At 32.5% G+C, this 17126-nt stretch overlaps 1 protein-coding gene across 1 annotated transcript in view; it reads right to left on the bottom strand.

The window, feature by feature from the left end:
* Positions 1–17126, bottom strand: part of LOC114326180 (transmembrane protein 47) — a 182305-nt gene that overhangs the window by 143401 nt on the left and 21778 nt on the right. Inside the window, exon 2 of the mRNA XM_028274446.2 lies at positions 7426–7612. Coding sequence (XP_028130247.1) covers positions 7426–7612 — 187 coding nt within the window. The remainder of the gene's footprint in view (positions 1–7425; positions 7613–17126) is intronic.

Raw genomic sequence — 17126 nt, 5'->3', positions numbered from 1 at the left:
ATCGTTTCTCTAATTGAAATTTTACCTTTTAAGCAATATTTTACTACCACTAATAACTACTATACATTTACAGCGTTCTTCTGACTCCTAACCGCCATTCTTCTCTCTTTAACCGTAGACCTGGAGGGATTTCTCTTTCCTCCAGCACTTTTTCAATTCCCGCCCTCCATCTTCTTCTGAGCCTTCCTCTTCCTTCTCCCTTTTGTGGTGTCCACGTCAAAATCTGTTTAGGGATCCTGTCAGCTGGCATACATGGCCGTATCATATTAATTGTTTTGTTTTTGTCTCATCAATTATTGCATGCGTGACTCCCATAATTTCTTGTATTCTCTCATTTGGTATCCGATCTCTTCTTGATTTGCCTGCTTCTCTTCTCCAGAAGTACATTTCTGCTCCTAGTAACATTTTCTCTGTTCTTGTTTCATTTGCCGAATGTGATCATACTTTTAAGTATGTTATTGTATATGAGCTGTTTGTTCGCTTTAGATATTGTTTGGTCACACAGAATGCCGTTCATCATGGATATGGATTTTTCCCCTGTATGTCTTTTATAGCAGCATCGAGTTTTTCGTCTTGAGTTATCTTCATTCCCAGGTACTTGTATTCATCACACTGTTTAATTTCTACCCCATCGTCTAATGTACTGGACTGCTTTGTCCCTCCAATACACATGGCTTCAGTTTTCTTAATGTTGACTTTGAGACCCCATTTGTTATATCTTTCTATTAGCTTCCGCATCATGTAACATGTAACTCAAGTCGTCATGATCCTGAGCAATCAGAATTTGGTCATCAGCGAAATAAGTGTATAGTGTTGTCTCGTTATTGAGATTGATTCCCATGCCATTACATTTTCTTTTCCACAGCTTGAATGCTTGTTCCAGATGAATTTTGAAAAGGGTAGGTGGAAAACAGTTTTGGATATAAAAAAAAAATGGTAGGATGCTACGTGTCAGGATGAACGAAGACCTGTTTACAGAAGCTGAAATGCTCCAGCATGCCGGAGTTCTACTGCTATAGGAGGAGGGAATACCCGCTAGTCGACACGACACTTCTTTTTTGTGCCAACAAAAAGCATATGAAGAAAAAAATTTTTCCATCTACCTATACCGAAAGTATACTTTTCCTGACCTGATTGTAGGGAGCAAAGTCGTACTTTTCCTCCCTAGGGATTAAAAGTAAAAGTGACGCCATGGTATGTCATTGATGAAATAACTTATTGACGCCCTACACAATACTCCATTATCTATTACGTAAGTGTATATACATTTTAACGTTTATTTGTAGAACACCCTGTATTTTGCAGAATGGTAAAAAATAGTAAATTGTTATTTTGGTTTAACAATGTTTACATTAATAATTTGACGTATATTTGAAAGTTGACAGTTCTACTGTACCTACTTGTTAGTTTTAGTTCTCTAATAAATTTTGTTAGTTACATAAATAAATTATTTAAAAATGAAAAAATGACTTGTTATTTGAGGAAGGTGGAAAAATAATATGTATAACATGGGAGTAAAGTGCCTTTTCCTCCCTTGAAAGATTACTGCCACCCCTACGCGTCGGGCAGTAAACTTCATTCTCGGGAGGAAAAGTAGCACTTTTTGTACAAACAGCTATTTCATATTCCGTACAAAGCATATCACAGTAAAATTATTTTAGTAAACTTTCCAAATCTTAACTATTTAATAAATGAACAACATGTTTTGATTCCTTATTTATGAAAAAATTCTACAATACGCTTTATGAGTTGAAATTTATAAGCTATTGTAATTATTGTAGATGAATTATTTTATTCGCATGACTATATTCGATTTTGTCTGGATCGCCTGATGTAATTCTGATTTTCCATTTTGACCAGTTTCCCATATGGTTTAAAAAAATTCTACGACGAAAAACACTTAACGCGTGAGTCGCATAAATTTCAATTCTCGCGAATTATTTGGCGATTTATTTCACGTTTGTTGGCACAAAAAGGACAGTGAGTCAGGAATATTTTCTAACCAGTTTAGAAAGAGAAGGAGACTGGAGAATGGGCATGGCCATAATATAATATAATATAATATAATATAACTAATACTAATTGTACTATATAATTTTTTCTTCTGGAGATAAGTCGCTCCAATTTTCAAACGTTTCATTTTAAACTTGATTTTCTACATTGAACATTAAATATACAGAGTGAAAACATTATGTGTGGAAAATTGGTAGAAAATTATACATAATTCCAAAATTTCACCTTGTATTATTCATAATATATTTTGTTAAGATCATGTAGTTAGGGAGCTTTTAAAAATATAAAAATATGCAGGGTGTTCCACTAAAAATAAAGATGATGGACTATGCTATACTTGCGTGAATCACCCTGTACATTTAAATGTACAGTAAACTCCCTCTATAAAGAGAATTGAAATGGCGGACTAATTACCTCGTTATATCAGACAACAATAATATTGAAATGTTTTGCTGCCTCTTACGTAGGCGTAGTTTATTAGGTGTCGACCTAAACAATGAATCTGCGCCATCGTAAATTGTAAGTTTCCTACAATATTCAATATCAGTCAATAAAGGAAGAAGTTTATTACAGGCGGTCAAGTATATTACAGCCCTGGCCTCGATAATAACACAGATGTTGGGCATTTCTATATACAGGCAGTTGGAGTATTTATTTATAGCCATTACTGCGCTAAAAACAGGTAAATAAACATTTTTCGATTTCATTTTTCCGCGCTATAACCAAATATGCCTCGTTATAGAGGTATTATAGTTCAATAGGAATTTCATGGGACATCTAGTGTACCTCGTTATAAGCGAAACCCCGTAATATCCGTGTTCGTTATAGGGAGAGTCCACTGTTTATTTAAAAAGCTCACATTTAAATTTAAAAGTTGACGTGTACCAGCGTTTTTTTTTGTATAATTTTCTATAAGTTTTTTTTAATAAATTCTATAATTTTGTTTTATAAAGGACAAAACCAATTTTATTGCATAATGGGTTTTCTTTTTACGTTATATAATTTCCAAATTTCACCCTGTAATATTTATAATAGGCCCTACATGATATAGTTCGTTGAGATCAGGTTGTTAAGTAGCATTTTATAAATATGAAAATATACAGGGTGTTCCATTAAAAATCAAGCTTATGGACTATGCTAGGCTTCCGCGAATTACCCTGTACATTTAAATTTGTGTTTAAAAAATGCACATGTATATATAAAAATCGACGGGTTCCGTTTTTTATAATTTTTGAAAACAAGGGCGGAAATAAATTTATTCCATAAGTGATTTCCACCTTATATATTTAAAGCGGCCCCTACACAGTCAATATTAACGTCAATATATTGTACAGTATATTGTGCAATAATATTAGCAGGTCGATCCACACGATGCAATGATTACACAATAAATTACTTCCTCACTGAAATTGGTGCTGTCAACATGTGGAATAAGACAGCGAATTGTGTGGCTATTGCCTTAATCCTTAATTGTATCTATAAAAAGGACGAAGGAAAATAAACGCAGGTGAAGGAAGGAATAGTTTAAAAAAGAAATAAGTACTCTCGTGATTATTTCATTCATAGGAGATTCTGACCAACAGAAATAAAAATTAAAGTGATTATTTTTTAATGATTTTAACTTCCAATCGTATAGTAAGATTTTTGATCACGTGTTTAATTCTGTCCAATCAGATCATTATTTCATCGGTAAGTTTCTACTGTAGAAAATTACAGTGAGAATTTTTTTAAGTAGATTGTTTTTGTTTAATTGCAACCAGTTTCCTAGTTTTGACACCTGTCACATATAAGAAAATATCCATAATATACTTTTAGTTCTGCATCTAACGTGAAATTGTCACGAGGAGAACACAAATAGGCAAATTTAAGCGCTCGATTTACTTCGGTAAGATTATTTCATGAATAAAACTGTATTTATAAATAAATTAACTAATATTTTATTCATATCTTCATCTAAATATTTGCTAAACTGTGCTTTTCACTTTGACAAGTTGAAAAATGTGTGTCACATTAATTGGGATAAATGTCACTGACTGTTTTTATATAAAGACTTGAATTTTATATGTAAGTAGTAAAAAATAATCTTACGAATATCACACGACAGTAAGAATAAATAAGAAAATAATGCTTCATTTTTTCTCAAATTTGTTGTCATTGGGCAATAGCCACTCGAGACCTGCGGGCTCTCGTGTCTATTGCCAGACAACAAATTTTCGAAAAACTGTCGCATTATTGTCAATTTATTCTCACTCTCTTGTGATGTTATACCCGATTATTTCATTCATAGGAGATTCTGACCAATAGAAAGCTACAGAAATAAAAATTAAACTGATAATTTTTGATAATATCCCGTCGTCAAGTATATTACGTCAGATGCCCTTCGTTGCTATGAAAAAATACATTCAGTGACATTAATGGCAATTAATGTTTTAAAAATTATAAAAGTGATGACTTTCAACCGTCAAACATTTATAACAACTGTGTGTTTAATTGTAATAATTTGTACTTACATAAATAAATTAAAATAAAAGTTTGGTTTTGAACAGTTTTATTCATGAAATAATCGCAACAAATTGCATTCGATCTCTAAAATTATTATCGAATTTTTGCCCTCCTGACACTTTGACATAATTTAAACTGTCAAAGGGTCACTCGGGAAAAAATCGTTAATTTTAGAGCTCTTGTGCAATTACTACTGAACATTTATGAAATGATTTAAGAATTACTAAACTAAGTGATTTTCAAAACTTTCTGCATCTGGATAATATTCTTTACATTTTCGGAGCAATTGATCGTACTGTTCATTTTTTTATGTTACTATAATCTTTAGTGACATTCTCAATCTCAAGTGACATTCCACAGAGCCGGTAACGACCATACCCATCGATAAATTTATGTTTATTATAGATACACACTCTATAATAAACTTTTCTTCCTAAACGTCTTCCTATTTTCCGTTGGCATCCATATTTTCAACTGCATCACCATGTTCATAGCAAGAGTGATAAAGCCCGACTGAACCAATATTGCGCAATATAGGCCATAGACGCTTCAATATTAGTATATTGCACAATAAAAATCAAAGTCCTGTTGATTGACGCAATATATTGCACAATCGTTTAATGTGATCTACAGACGATCAATATATTGTACAATATTAAATATTGTTCAAGATATTGACAAAAATATTGAGCATTTAGGGGCCGCTTAAAGCACAGGACTTCGGCAATATATTTTTCAGTATCAATCATTTTTAATTTTAAAGTAATCTTTGCTTGTCTGTACTTATTGCCTGATAAACGTTTATTTGGATACGTCATAATAACAATGCGTTGCATACACCTAGTCCGTTTCTCTTGCTGTGTAGCAACATGTCGCGATTCGACCCTGTATAATTGAGAGTCCAACGCTTATCTATTACGTCACATCGAAATGCGTTGGTCCTTTTACTGCGTGGACTCAGATGCTTAGTTCTCGCAACGTATTCTACGCTCGTCTATGTATTTGTCCGCTAATACAACAACAACAAATTCACGATTATGATTGTTTCACCTTTCACGACATAACAATATATGTATGAGCAAAATTGTAGGAAGGTAGGATTCACTAGCATTTAAATTATATTCAGGAAGTCTAAGGATATGAATTACTCATTATTTAGAAAGTAGTAATGCATTTCAAATGACAGCCTTAAAATGTACTTATTTTATTAATTTGAGTGCATTCCCAGTACTGTTTAGACATTAGTATGTTTGATGTATTATTTTGTGGTATATGTATTTAGACGACTCTTACTGTTTTTAGAAAATTAAAATCGTCAAGAAAATATTGACACTAGCTAAGACGATAGATATCCAATATTTATCGGTAACAAATACACCGTAATAAACAGATTATAAACTAATAACAAAAAAATATGGATATATTGATACCTTAAACCAGGGGTCGGCAACCTTTTTCAGATGGCGGGCCATGTTCAAAATAAAATTTTTTATGCGGGCCGCATATTCAAATGTAGCTTAAATAGTCTTCTTCTTCAGTCTGTTTCCATCCATCCCTGGACAAAGGTCTCCCCATGAGTTCTTCACTTCTCTCTGTTTTGTGCTATTTAGTGCCAGTATCTACCCATTTTTGCTTTTCGTCTAGCCATCGTTTTTGTGGTTTTGCTTTAGTATGACCGGGCTCGTGTGGTCTCCAATGTATAATGTTTCGCGTCCACATTTCATTGCTTTGTAATGGCCAGTTCCATTTTATTGGCGCAATTTTTCCAATTGCATCTTCCACCTTCGTCCTGCGTCACACGTCCTTATTTTCGTTTATGTTCTTTCAGCTTAGTCCTAACATAGCTTGTTCGATGGACCTCTGTGTTGATCTTAATCTATATTTCATCTATTTTAAGGCATTTATAACGTCCCCGTTAGTAATTTTGGTAGTTCAGATTTTACATTTAATATTTCCATACCGCGGTTTTCTGGTTTTCTATGTTGAACGAGTATAATTCTGTATAAATAGTAATATTCAATAATATTTATTAAATTATTTTGGTCATTTATAGTGATTCCATGTATATCTCTTATCAGGTGTATTTGTTGTCGGTCTTTACTATTTAGAGTTTTTAACACTTTCATACTCTTGATTTTCCCTATAATATTTTCGATTTGTTCGGTATTTTAGTCCCTGATGTCTTGTCTTATCCTTTTTTTGTTGCCTTATTAAGTTCCTTATATTTTAGTGAATTTCGGTCCATGCAACTGTTGTCCTTAAGCGTATGTTGTCTTTCTGTCTTTAATTTATTATTTTTTATAAGTTTGTTGATTTTTCCTAAAATTACATTAGTGCATTGACGATAGTGCAAAAAGTTTCAAAGGGCCGCATGCGGCCCGCGACCCCTGCCCTAAACCACACAAGCAAGAAGAGGAATCATTAAATTGCCACGAGTGTGGGCGGTAGAAATTTTAATAAGTTGGTTAATTCATACAATGATAAAAATTTAACACAACGTAGTTAGACCACTATGTATATAGTAAAATTACCACGGCAATGATCGCACTAGTCCCGAGCCGAGTTGAATGGATTTGGTCGGCTACTGAATTCCTTTAAACCGTGTCATTTTACCGACAATTCACGGGAAATAATGTGCCAATCCACGTTGGCCATAAATATAGGGTTTCGTATTAGCTTATAAACCACAAATTTTGAGAGAAATTTCGCGATTTCACGTTGCGTTAATTCCCGTCTTCAGTTTTTATCTTTTTCTGTTACATTTTTCTATTTCGAACAGTGTGTCTTAACACGCTCCATCGGAATTCTTCTTTAGTGAACGTTATAAGTTAACGTATTAAATAAGAACAGATGTAAGAAGAGAATATAATGTCTCATACAAGAATGCATATTTCGTTATCATTTACTTACCTGCATCTCTAGATTGGTAACATCCTGCAGGATCCTGTATACTAAAGGGTAGGGGTTGTGGTGCGTCCTCTTCTATGCAGTGCATAAAGAGACCTTGTCTCCATCCAGCCGCCATCAGCCAATCAGTCGACGCCAGGCCCATAATCATCAAAATGATTACGATGAGCCCGCATATGAAAGCTATCACCTAAAACAATAAACATAGCTTTAAAGTCAGACCAGTTTAAAGAAGTTTTTGATATTTATATTTTTTACAATTCAATTTCAACTAGTGGGAGAATCTGTATCAAAGAATATAGACCTTAGACTCTAACGGATGGTTTCACAAAGTCAAGTTAAGAGATAACCAGAGGTCACCCCAATATATTATAATGGGGGAACCTCTGGTTTATCTCTTAACCACCAGTTAACTTTACTTTGTGAAACCGGCCGTAAGGCTTAGAGTATATATTCTTTGGTTGTATACAGGGTGTTTCATTAACAATTGTCCAAACAGAGAAGAATGGAAATTCATGGGGAGGCCTTTGTCCAGGAGTGGATGCAAACAGGCTGAAGAAGAAGAAGAAGAAGAAGAAGAGAACTTCTTCATAACGACTACCAATTTTAAAATAAAAAAAAACAGTCAATAAACTGCCAACATCACCAATAAAGATTTTCCTTATTTTTCACAGACACGTGATATGTAATTTTGTCATGTAATGTTAACCTAGATCTAGATAATTTAACAATTTGTAAATTCGTTTGATATACATGCATTCGGCAGTACATACACGTAACAGATTATATAACCACTGTTTCCATATACATATGTACTTCAGATGAGGCCAAAATACGGCGAAAAGATAATGTAAATGCAATTATTCAATATTCAATATTCATATACACTGGGGTGCAAAATTAACCGGACACTCAGATTTTTCCTAAAAACTGGCGCTTAAAAAAGTTTGAGATGTTCTCAATTCACTATACGCCAGTCAATGGGAGCCAGAATAGAATATTACCTCCGAATTCTATCCTACTGCATAGATTTTAATGAAATTTTGGGAATAGCCTCTACTTATCTCCTAATTCAAAGTCTACCCTATGCCGATGTGCGCTTTTATCTTGGGGGTGGTTCCCACCCCTTCTCCGGGGTGGAAAATTTTTCGGTTAAACTAATTACGGAAGTGGCTATAGAACATAATTCTAAGCAAAAACTGTTCTATATATTTTTTTTTTGAAAACAATACTTTTTGAGTTATTCGTGGTTGAAAATTGGCAATTTTCATTAAAAATGACACCTTTTCGGACGGTTTTTTGCGAATACCTTAAAAACTATGCATCTCACTAAAAAGACTATATATAACATTTTTATAGCTTATAAGAAAACAAAGAGATTCGTTCCTTCATAAATTTTCTAGTTATAATACAAACAGAGATATGGTAGGTGAGAAGAGTTTGTTTTTTTGGTGCATGCTCAAATCGGTGTATTCAACTTGAAATAACAGAGAATAGGTTGATTTTAGGGGTATAATGCTACTAATACCTTTTGTACTGTTTGAAAAGACCTTTAATATGAACAATATTAAATGTCGATTACATTCAAAGTAAGCGAGATATACAGCAAAAAAAATTGATGACTAATGTATTTTAAGAAAAAATGAGAAGTATATTTAAGCCCTCATCCATCAGAATTTAAATGCATCGTTTTTCTCGGGTTTAAAATGAACGGTTTTAGAAAAAAATAAGATCAAATTATAGAGCACATTTTTAAATTTTCTTAAAAGTCTTCCTTAGTCTCCCTGTAACTTGAAAACAGTAAGAGACACAGTAATGAAAAGTAAAAACAAAATTTTTATCTAAAAAAACCCTACATTTTTGTTGAATGGATGTTGTACATGGAGAAAAAGAAATATTTTTAAGAAAATTTAAAAATGCGCTCTATAATTTGATCTTATTTTTTTCAAAAACCATTCATTTTAAACCCGTCTAACTTTTTTAACATAGAAATAACACTATAATAAAAAGTATTGTAGAAGGAAAACGATGTATTTAAATTCTGAAGGATGAGGGGTTAAAATTAACTTCCCATTTTTTCTTAAAATACATTAGTCATCAATATTTCGCAGCGTATCCCGCTTAGGTTAAAGTACTTTAAAGGCCTTTTCAAGCACTCCAAAAGGTATTGGTAGCAATATACACCTAAAATCGACCGTTTCTCTGTTATTTCAAGTTGAATACACCGATTTGAGCATGCACAAAAAAAAACAAACTATTCTCACCTACCATATCTCTTTTTGTATTATAACTAGAAGATTTGTGAAAGAACGAGTCGCTTTGTTTTTTTATAAGCTACAAAAATATTTTATATAGTTTTTTTCGTTAGATACGTAGTTTTTAAGGTATTCGCAAAAAACCGTCCGAAAATGTGTCATTTTTCAATGAAAATGGCCAATATTCAACCACGAATAATTCAAAAAGTATTGAGTTTTCAAAAAAAAATATAGGACAGTTTTTGCTTAGAATTACGTTCTCTAGTCACATCCGTGGTTATTTTAACCAAAAAATTTTCCATCCCCGAGAAGGTGTGGGAACCACCTCCAAGATAAAAGCGCACATCGGCATGGGGTAGACTTTGTTTCCTGATATATTCCCTACTTACTCTGAAAATATCAAGTAAATCGATTGGTAGGATGGAATTCGGAGCCTAATATCCTCATTGACTGCCCTAAAAGTCAAATGTATTACAACTCAAGAATGTTACACAGAAAAACGAATAAAAAATTTAAAAATTTGAAAATCTGCAAAGAAACAAAAATTCATTTTTTTTTAAATTTAAATATTTTTTTACCAAAAACGATATTTAGTAGGATGTATTACCTCTCCGAACCCTAATTACGGCTTTCAATTCATCAGACATACAGGATTAAGGCAGCAAAGTCTACTTGAGGGATTTGCTCCCATTCCACACGAGCTGCTTGCTCCAAATAATTCATATTTTCAAACTCACCATGGTTATTACATCGAATACGTTGTCCCAAAATATCCTATACATACTCTAATGGATTTAAGTCTGGACTCCTTGAGGGCCATGGTAATTAACGAATCCCAACTTTATCCAAGTATCCCGTGTTATTCATGCGATGTGCGGACCTACATTATCTTACATAAAACGAAAGTTGTCTGTAAAAAATTAGGCAAATGGCACTACATGATCTTCCAAACATTGCTCAATATACCGTTCAGCGTTCAATTTGTCCCCTTGAATTGTAACAGATTTTGTATGAGGCCCTAGGAAAATGCCCACACCATTATAATAAACATAAAAAGGGTTAAATCTCTCTAATTGGCTGTATACTATAGTAAAAATTACTAAAGAAGTAAAAAATCGTCCTCTGTAGATGGTATATAATTTTGTTAAAAAAATTTTCTAAAAAAGATTCAAGTTGAAAGTGAGACAGCAGGAAACAGACTTGTCAGAGTCTTTTTCCTGCTGTCTCACAGAATAAGCACATTAACCATGAAGTTTAAAGCAAAAATGAAGACACAATTGTTTTTATAAATAAAAAATAAGTCTGGCTAATTGGTTTATCCCAAAGCCATTTACAAATAAAAAAAAGACACAATTGTATCTCATAATTTTTTAATCTTTAAACATCGACTTAGTGTCGCCTTTAATTAAGCCCAAATGGCCCAAATGTTGTAATTAAAAGGTCATGTGAAAAAAAACTCAGTGGTTAGTTTCAACTACTTGGATCTGGAGTTTAACCTGATGATGGTCTGATAAAACCGAAAACGTTTGTGATGTACCTTGATTCCAGCTTGGATCTTTTTAGAAAAATTTTTTAATAAAATTATATACCATCTACAGAGGAAGATTTTTACTTCTTAAGTAACCATTAGGTATATTACCTCCACCAAATTGAACTCTCCGGGTAAAACAAGATTGCTGATACCGTTCACCCGCTCTTATCGAAATCCTATGCCACCCATCTGATGACTATCTGTTAAATTTTGATTCATTCGTGAAAAGCACAGCACTCCAATCGTCAACACCCCGATTAAGACGTTCGTGAGCGAAGTGTAAACGTTGCCTCGCGATGATCTGCTGTTCCGATGATTCTGTGATAGAAGGTAACGTAACAGGTATGTTGGACATTAATCCATATTAATAAAAAATGAATAACCATTTTCAATTTCGTTGCAACACGAAACTACAGGCGCATTATATTCTAGTTCAATCAGAGAGTGCAGCAAGCACCTCTACCGGTTTCGAAACTTATTAGTCTCTCATCAGGAGGCACATATGCGGTTCTCTCTGACCCAACCAGGACAAACTCCGGCGTGCAGTTACGGATTGCAACGAACGAAATGGCAGGTATGCCCTAGCGAGACTAAGTTTTCAATCTAATAGCACATAAAATAATATTAAAAATATTACTCTACATCCCACCAGATTGAAAACAATGGTAACCTTCTCTGGTTACACCTTCGAGGCTTCTAATATTCAAAAATCAAAAATGGATGTGCCTCCTGATGAGAGACTAATAAGTTTCGAAACGGGTAGAGGTGCTTGCTGCACTTGTTACGGTTTTTTTATACCTTCACAATTCATTCAGGTATGTTAAACTGAAAGATATTTAAATACTTTACACCCCCTGGTTACGCCTATGGTAGTTCTTTTAAAAACAGTTGCTTCGTTCGCAAAAAGGTTCTGTTCTGTTGATTTGTTTAGTAATGGTTTGAGATTCTAGAAATAGGCTGTCTTTCTCTCGTTCACAGGTTGTGCATAGGTTCTTGTCACGTAACTAAATCAACCGTGGTGGTTCCGTGCTCAAATGTTCGTTTTGAGCGATGGACTCGAATGACATTAAGGAAAAGCGGTTGATATCCGGTCTCTTTGATTGGGGCTTGACGATATCGGCCATTGTAAAGTGGAGAAGTTTGCAAATCCGATTCATCAGCAATAATTTAGCTGAGTTTATGAAAACTCACCGTTATTTGAAAGGCTTGCGCCAGTGACGGATTTAAAGCTAGTAATATTTTGTAAGCTGGTGAAAAGTTTTAATTAGTTACTGTGACATAACCTTAGCTTGGGACACGTGAGTATTTTAGAAGTTTATACTATAATCAATAGTTTTGGTCGTTGTGGTATGCTTGGACTAATGCCCTGTGTCTTTCCTAGGCTGTCTTTCATCGCTCGACGCTAAGGGAAGGTCCTGGTAACAACCCCTATCCGTTGGCCACATACCATTACAGGTAAATATCTTTAAAGCTATTACTAAGCTTATAGCCTCTAGTATTTCTACTGTCCCGTATAGTCCCTACTGACAGTGTATTTTCTCTCCTTGGTAGGCCAATATCCTGAGGACACCACTTGGGGCTCGTGGCTGTCCTAACTCCTAATACCACCAACTAGAAGCTAGCACCTAGTTAATTTAACCAGAATCATCACAATTGGAACACCCACCTACGACCCCGTGAGCAAGAAGAGGAAGTCATTGCTATAACCTCTATTTTTATATATAACATCTATACTGTGCCTATACCTACTACTTTGTTCAGACCTAAGTCTTTCCTGTTACCCTCGTTGTACACCAGAACATAGCGCTATTCGAAGGTATTAATTTTAACGGAGTAATTACAGGGTAGTATATATTTATTATACTTGTTAATTCCGCAGGTAGACTTGCAAGAGGTAGGTATTTGACACTTCATGGTGTTAATTATTAGCAATATCTGATAATAATACTAATATAGTATATTTACTGTACATATCTGATTCTTGCTTAATGTAGGTACATTTTACTGATCTGAGTGTATCCTATATTCATATTTACCATATTCCTAGGTACTTATTGGGGTGTATAAATGTGATAAGTTAGGTCTTTTAAGCCTCAACAGTACTGTATATTTATTTTATAGTTAATAGTTTCAATAGTCATTATAAATGTTCTTATATTTTGTTGCAATTCCCCTATTCTGTTTCATTTTATGTTTTTTTCTTATGTTCAATAAATATTTGTAGTTATAGGTTGTCTTAATGCTCAGAAATAACCGGGTCACCTTCTACTAACCCATAATAAATCCCTGAGATGAGATAGAGAGATTAACTGAATATTTTGCATTTTATATTCATTATATTTATTCAGTATCATCTCTCGATCATTATTTTTCTGTAACACACTCTCTGACTGAACTAGAATATAATGCGCCTGTAGTTTCGTGTTGCAACGAAATTGAAAATCAAAATATCAAAATCAAATAATTTATTCAACCACTTAGTTATTATACAATATATATATATAACAGACCTAATTAATATACTTATACTGACTGATTCATCCGGAGGCAGACCTAGACACAAGGCATCTGTTTGTCGGATACCTCCCACTGATGTCAGTCAATATAATATACAATGTACATATAATTTATTAAATACACTGTCTATAATATGTATAAATTAAAGTAAAATATAAATCAAAACATTTAATAACAATAGCAAATCGATACATTTCTTTTTAGATTTTAACTGTTTATGTGATTTAGTTTTTTTTTTTTTTTTATTAGATGATTATTAGATGATTAGATAAAAGAGTAAAAAAGGAGAAAATACGAATTGGTTGTGCAAATCAAATTCAAACATTTTCAAATATTTTAAACATTTCCGGGTTACTGATAATTAAACTCTTTACTTCCTTACTAAATTTATGTCTTATATTAATTTCTTTTAAATGCGTTGGTAACCTATTAAATAGTTTAGGACCATAATAGGAAAATGATCTCTGCGTCACAGTTTTTTTAAATAAATTAGTATTTACATGTAGATTAGTAGCTGCTCTAGTAATTGAAGTTTTTTTTATTGTTTTTTACTTTTGAAAATTGGGTCCTTAGGAGACATTGGTGTATATAAATTTGACGTATTTTGAACAATTTTGTTTCTTGGTAGAGTAGAGATGTTGAGTGTAATCTAGGTTTTTTAAATATTATTCTAAGTAAAATATTTTGTGTAGTTTGCAAATTTTTTAAATTAGTAGAGAATGCACCACCCCAAATAGTTATACAATATCTTAGAACTGATTCAACTAATGAATTATACATCATAATAAGATTGGCCTTAGATAGGATGAACCTTACTTTATAAAATTTATGTATTAAAGCTCTTATACGTTTAGAGACATAGGTAATATGGTGTGACCACCTTGTGTGATGATCAATCATAACACCCAAATATTTTATTACAGGGGTTTGTTCTAGTATGGGGCAATCACATATATTATCTTTACATCTGGGATTATGCAGTCTAATCTTTAAAGATGGTTGGTCCGTAACTGTTGGGGAAAATGTTACATATTTTGTTTTCTCGACATTTAAAGTTAAAAGATTATGATTTAGCCAAATTTTAATATTTTTAAGACAAACCTCTGTCGCAAAATGCACTTCTTCCCAAGTATTTCCTGTAATTATGAGTGCAGTATCATCTGCGTAACATACCAACTGTCCCTCAAAATTCTGGATTGTTGCAATACTATTTATGTATACGAGAAATAAAATAGGTCCTAACACCGTTCCTTGTGGTATCCCCATCTGAACATTAATATTAGTGCTTATTTTGTCACCGATTTTAGTTTGCTGCGTTCTGTTTGTTAAATAATTTTTAAAAAGATCTAATGCAATACCCCGAATACCATAATTATTCAATTTACCTAACAGTTTGGCATGAGATACCGTGTCAAAGGCTTTAGCCAAATCCAGAAAGACTGCTAGGCATTTTTTAGAATTATCGAGAGCTTTAATTATTGTTTCAACTAGATTCAATGCGGCATCTTCTGTACAGGATTTTTTTCTGAAACCGTATTGAATTTTAGAAAGAACATTATGCTGATCCAGAAAGCTAACCAATCTATTTGTTAATACTTTTTCAAATAATTTAGCAAAGTTATTTATTACAGATATCGGTCGATAATTAGTTAGTTTATTTCTAGAACCGCTTTTGAAAATGGGAGAAACTATAGATTGCTTCCATTGCGTAGGTATTTGTCCTGTTGAGAGACTGAGATTTATTATATGGGTTAATGGGCCCAATATATTAGGATGAATATATTTTATTAATTTGCTACTAATCTTATCGGGACCAGGAGAACAATTATTCTTTAAATTAGATATCAAAATAGTTATTTCGGCCTGCGTTACCGGTTTTAAGAAAATAGACGATTCTACATAAACATCTCTCAACAAATTATCAGGTAAATTTGAATTTTCTATTTTATTTGCCATTTTCATTCCTAAGTTTATAAAAAAATTATTAAACACATTTGCCTTATCTGTATTATTTTTAACGCAGTCCCCATTTTCATTAACAATATCAATATTAGAAATATCTAGTGTATTTTTACTTCCTGCAACCTCATTAATAATATTCCATAATTTTTTAGTATTCCCATGAGTACCGTATAATTTTTGTTTATAGTAATCATTTTTCTGTTTTTTTATTAACACATTAAGTTTATTTCTATATTCCTTATACTGTGCTTCTAGAATGGGTGTAGGCGTTTTATTTAGTTGTTTTTTGAGGATATGACGTTTATGAATGGATGTTATTATTGCCGTAGATATCCATGGTTGTAATTTTTTGTATTTGTTATTTTTGTTGACAACAATTTTAGTGAAAGAGTTTGTAATTGTGTTTATTTTATTAATGAAATTGTTGTAAGAAATTTGAACATTATTATTATTAATTACTTCAGACCATGATTCATTTTTTAAATAATTATTTATTTTTTTAAAGTCAATTTTTTTGTTGTAATTTTTTTCTTTATGTTCTGTATTTATACTGTCACAGCTTTTAAAGGATATCAAAACAAATGGCGAAAAATGATCCGTCATATCGGTTTGAAAAACTATCGAATCTATATCAATTTTACTTTCTATATTATTAGTTTTCCTAATAAATATATGATCTATTGTTGTCTTAGAATCAGAAGTAACTCTTGTAGGTTTATTTATATAAGAGATGAAACCATAAGTATTTAATATGTTTAGATACCTAGTTGTATCGGGTGTATAGGATTTTAACAAGTCGATATTTATATCACCTACATAAACTTCAAGATGTTGCATATCCAACTGCTGCAGATATTGTTCCAGATCGTTTAAGAATATTTGAGTATTTGTTGCAGGTGGTCGATAATAGGCAGTTATCCCAACTGAATAATAAGTATTTAAATGTTTCGTTAAAAATTTCACGCGGAGAAATTTACTATCATTTATCTCTATAGTACTAATTGTAGATGATATACTATCTTTTATATAAATCACCGTACCATCGCATTTATTTATACACGATTCATTATAATATATTCCGTAATTCGGAATATGAAAATCATTTATATTTACCTCCCTAGTTTCGGATAAAATAATTATGTCCAAAAGATCCTTACCTGATTCTAAATATATGAGCAGTTCATCAAAATGCTTTTGTAAACTTCGAATATTAAAGTGAATCACACCAATTCCATTCTCCCATTTTACCCTCTCCAGTTCAAGTAAGTAATATTGAAAATTATTATATTCGTTTGTATCGATTTCCTGATTATCATCTAAAAGTTCTAGATATTCAAGCATTTAGTCATAAATTGTACCTGATATCCCAAAATTTAATCAATCGTTTATTAAAGCGAAATAGAAAAAATGGTATCGAAAACAAAAATTTAAAGCCTTAA

This window comes from Diabrotica virgifera, chromosome 7, assembly GCF_917563875.1.
Source record: "Diabrotica virgifera virgifera chromosome 7, PGI_DIABVI_V3a".
NCBI lineage: Eukaryota > Metazoa > Arthropoda > Insecta > Coleoptera > Chrysomelidae > Diabrotica > Diabrotica virgifera.
Note: the sequence above shows the minus strand (reverse complement) of the source record. Positions and strands in the feature narration are given on the sequence as shown.